Raw genomic sequence first — 3,045 nt, forward strand, 5'->3', positions numbered from 1 at the left:
GAAGGGTCTAGGCCCGAAACGTCAGCTTTCCTGCTCCTCTGATGCTGCTTGGCCTGCTGTGTTCATCCAGCTCTACACCTTGTTATCTCATGATCTTAATAATTTTGAATTTAATTTTATTGATGGTCTTCCCTCAATAGATGGGAATTCCTGAAGTCAGTTGATATTTCCATTATATTAGTAGTTTGATGAATTGATGAAGTACTAAATTGTGACCTAATCTTTGCTCTCCATTTCCAGTTCCTAAGGTGTCTCAGAAGCAGTAGTGAAATCCATGAGAGGAAGAAACAGGAAAGCTGTTTTCTTCTAATTGCACTGACACTAAAAACAGATTCTGAGAAGACATTCGTTTCTGTCATTGGATTTAGTTGATAGTTAGAGGGTGTCAAAAAAATCAAGTTGGGGAATTTTGGACCCAAAATGCCCAATTCTTGTTAACTCTTGCAAGCTTTAGACAAAGGCATATATAACTCATTCATCCTCATAATTACATAGCCTTAACAGCATGAATGCACTGAACGTCATGATATTTTCAGTTTGTGGAATTTTATTAAAATTGCCAGCACAATAATGGTTTAGAATTTGCTTAGTATTTAAGCTTCTATCTGTAATTTGTTCAAATCTAATGTCCCTGTGCCTTTCCTATCAACATTTCCATTATAAAAACATTTGTCCACACTTAGAGAACTATCTATGTAAACTTGTTGTAATGTAACTATAATGTCTCATTAATCTGGAGTCTGAGGCCCAGCAAGTGTTCAGTGAAGAGAAATTCAAATATTTCTCTGCTTCTAGGGACAGTATTTATTAAGTAATTGATCTCCTTTGTCTGTAAGTTTCAGCACGTGTTATGTTGAATTTAAAGTCTTTCAAACATTTATGTTATCAAGGTATAATAGAGTTGGAGAGAAGGGCTAGTTTGCTTCTGAAAATCAGAATTTGCAACATTGATTGCTGTTTTTATTGGCCACAACATGAAGTAATGGCAAGTTTACAAGGGTAGTTTCATTTTATATAGACATAGGAATTTATAATGGAAATATAGAATTAAGAAATATAAAAATAAATGTATCGTAAAGTGGGCACTGAACTGTCAATAAGCACTGCCAACCTGCTTCATCTTAAGACAACAGTTATCTGAACACCCCATGTACAGCATTCAGGAAATTGTTTAAAGCCTACTTTCCATCTGTTCTTGAATGAATTTCAGTTTGAACATTTTAACTGTCTTTGTTTACTTGTAGGTTGGATTGTCAAAAGATGCCCAGGATCAGATGCGCAAAATGTTGTGCCAAAAAGAGTCCAATTATATCCGCCTAAAGAGGGCAAAGATGGATAAGTCCATGTTTGTGAAGATCAAAACTCTGGGAATAGGTGCATTTGGGGAAGTCTGCCTAGCTCGGAAAGTAGATACCAATGCATTATATGCTATGAAAACACTGAGGAAGAAAGATGTGTTGCTGCGAAATCAAGTTGCTCATGTCAAAGCTGAACGGGATATCTTGGCAGAAGCTGACAATGAGTGGGTAGTTCGACTCTATTATTCATTCCAGGACCGAGACAACCTTTATTTTGTGATGGATTACATTCCAGGAGGGGACATGATGAGTCTCCTAATCAGAATGGGCATCTTTCCAGAACCTCTGGCACAATTCTACATTGCTGAACTGACCTGTGCTGTGGAAAGTGTTCACAAAATGGGCTTCATTCATAGGGATATTAAACCAGATAACATTCTGATAGACCGAGATGGGCACATAAAACTAACTGACTTTGGGCTGTGTACTGGTTTTCGATGGACCCATGATTCCAAATATTACCAAAGTGGTAAGTAATATTTATTAACACCACTGGTATGGGAATTTTACTGTACACAAATATTATTTAATTAAATTAAATATAGGCCATCCTCTATTCCCAATTCCTTCGCCTCCAAGATCTGCTCCCGAGATGAGGCATTCCACTCTCGGACATCCCAGATGTCCTCGTTTTTCAAGGACCGCAATTTCCCCTGCACAGTCGTCGAAAACGCTCTCGACCATCTCTCTCGCATTTCCCGCAACTCATCCCTCACACCCCCTCCCCGCAATAATAACCAAAACAGAATTCCCCTCGTCCTCATGTACCACCCCACCAACCTCCGTATGCAACGCATCATCCTCCGACACTTCTGCCATCTGCAATCCGACCCCACTACCAAAGACATTTTTCCCTCCCCACCCTTACCTGCTTTCCGGAGGGACCACTCTCTCCATGATTCCCTTGTCCGCTCCACACTCCCCACCAGCCCCACCTCCCCCGGCACTTTTCCCTGCAACCACAGGTAGTGCTACACCTGTCCCTACACCTCCCCCTTACCCCCATCCCAGGCCCCAAGAACACCTGCCACATCAGACAGATGTTCACCTGCACGTCTGCTAATGCTAATTCTGTATCTGCTATTCCCGTTGTGGCCTCCTCTACATTGGGGAAACCAAGTGGAGGCTTGGGGACGGCTTTGTGCAACACCTATGCTCGGTTCGCAACAAATAACTGCACCTCCCAGTCGCGAACCATTTCAATTCTCCTTCCCACTCCTTGAACGACATGTCCATCCTGGGCCTCCTGCAGTGCCACAACGATGCCACCCGAAGGTTGCAGGAACAGCATCTCATATTTTGCTTGGGAACCCTGCAGCCCAAAGGTATCAATGTGGACTTCACAAGCTTCAAAATCTCCCCTCCCCACCAAAACCAGCCCAGCTCTTACCCGCCTCCCTAACCTGTCCTCCCACCTATCCACTCCTCCCACCTCAAGCCTCACCCCCATCTCCTACCCACTAGCCTCATCCCGCCTCCTTGACCTGTCCATCCTCCCTGGACTGACCTATCCCCTCCCTAACTCCCCCTACATTCACCTTTACTGGCTCCTTGACCTGTCTGTGTCCCCTCCACCTATATGCTCCTTTATCCATCTTCTATCCGCCTCCCCCTTTCTCCCTATTTATTTCAGAATTCCCTTCCCCTCCCCCATTTCTAAAGAAGGGTCTAGACCCAAAACGTCAGC

At 43.2% G+C, this 3,045-nt stretch overlaps 1 protein-coding gene across 1 annotated transcript in view; it reads left to right on the top strand.

The window, feature by feature from the left end:
* The window catches only part of LOC109915089 (serine/threonine-protein kinase LATS1), an 11,321-nt gene extending 9,486 nt beyond the window's left edge, over positions 1–1,835 (top strand). The window contains exon 3 of the mRNA XM_048593279.1: positions 1,245–1,835. Coding sequence (XP_048449236.1) covers positions 1,245–1,835 — 591 coding nt within the window. The remainder of the gene's footprint in view (positions 1–1,244) is intronic.
* Positions 1,836–3,045: the final 1,210 nt, after the last annotated feature.

Source organism: Rhincodon typus, unplaced genomic scaffold, assembly GCF_021869965.1.
Source record: "Rhincodon typus isolate 14 unplaced genomic scaffold, sRhiTyp1.1 hic_rhity00002603, whole genome shotgun sequence".
Taxonomy (NCBI): Eukaryota; Metazoa; Chordata; class Chondrichthyes; order Orectolobiformes; family Rhincodontidae; genus Rhincodon; species Rhincodon typus.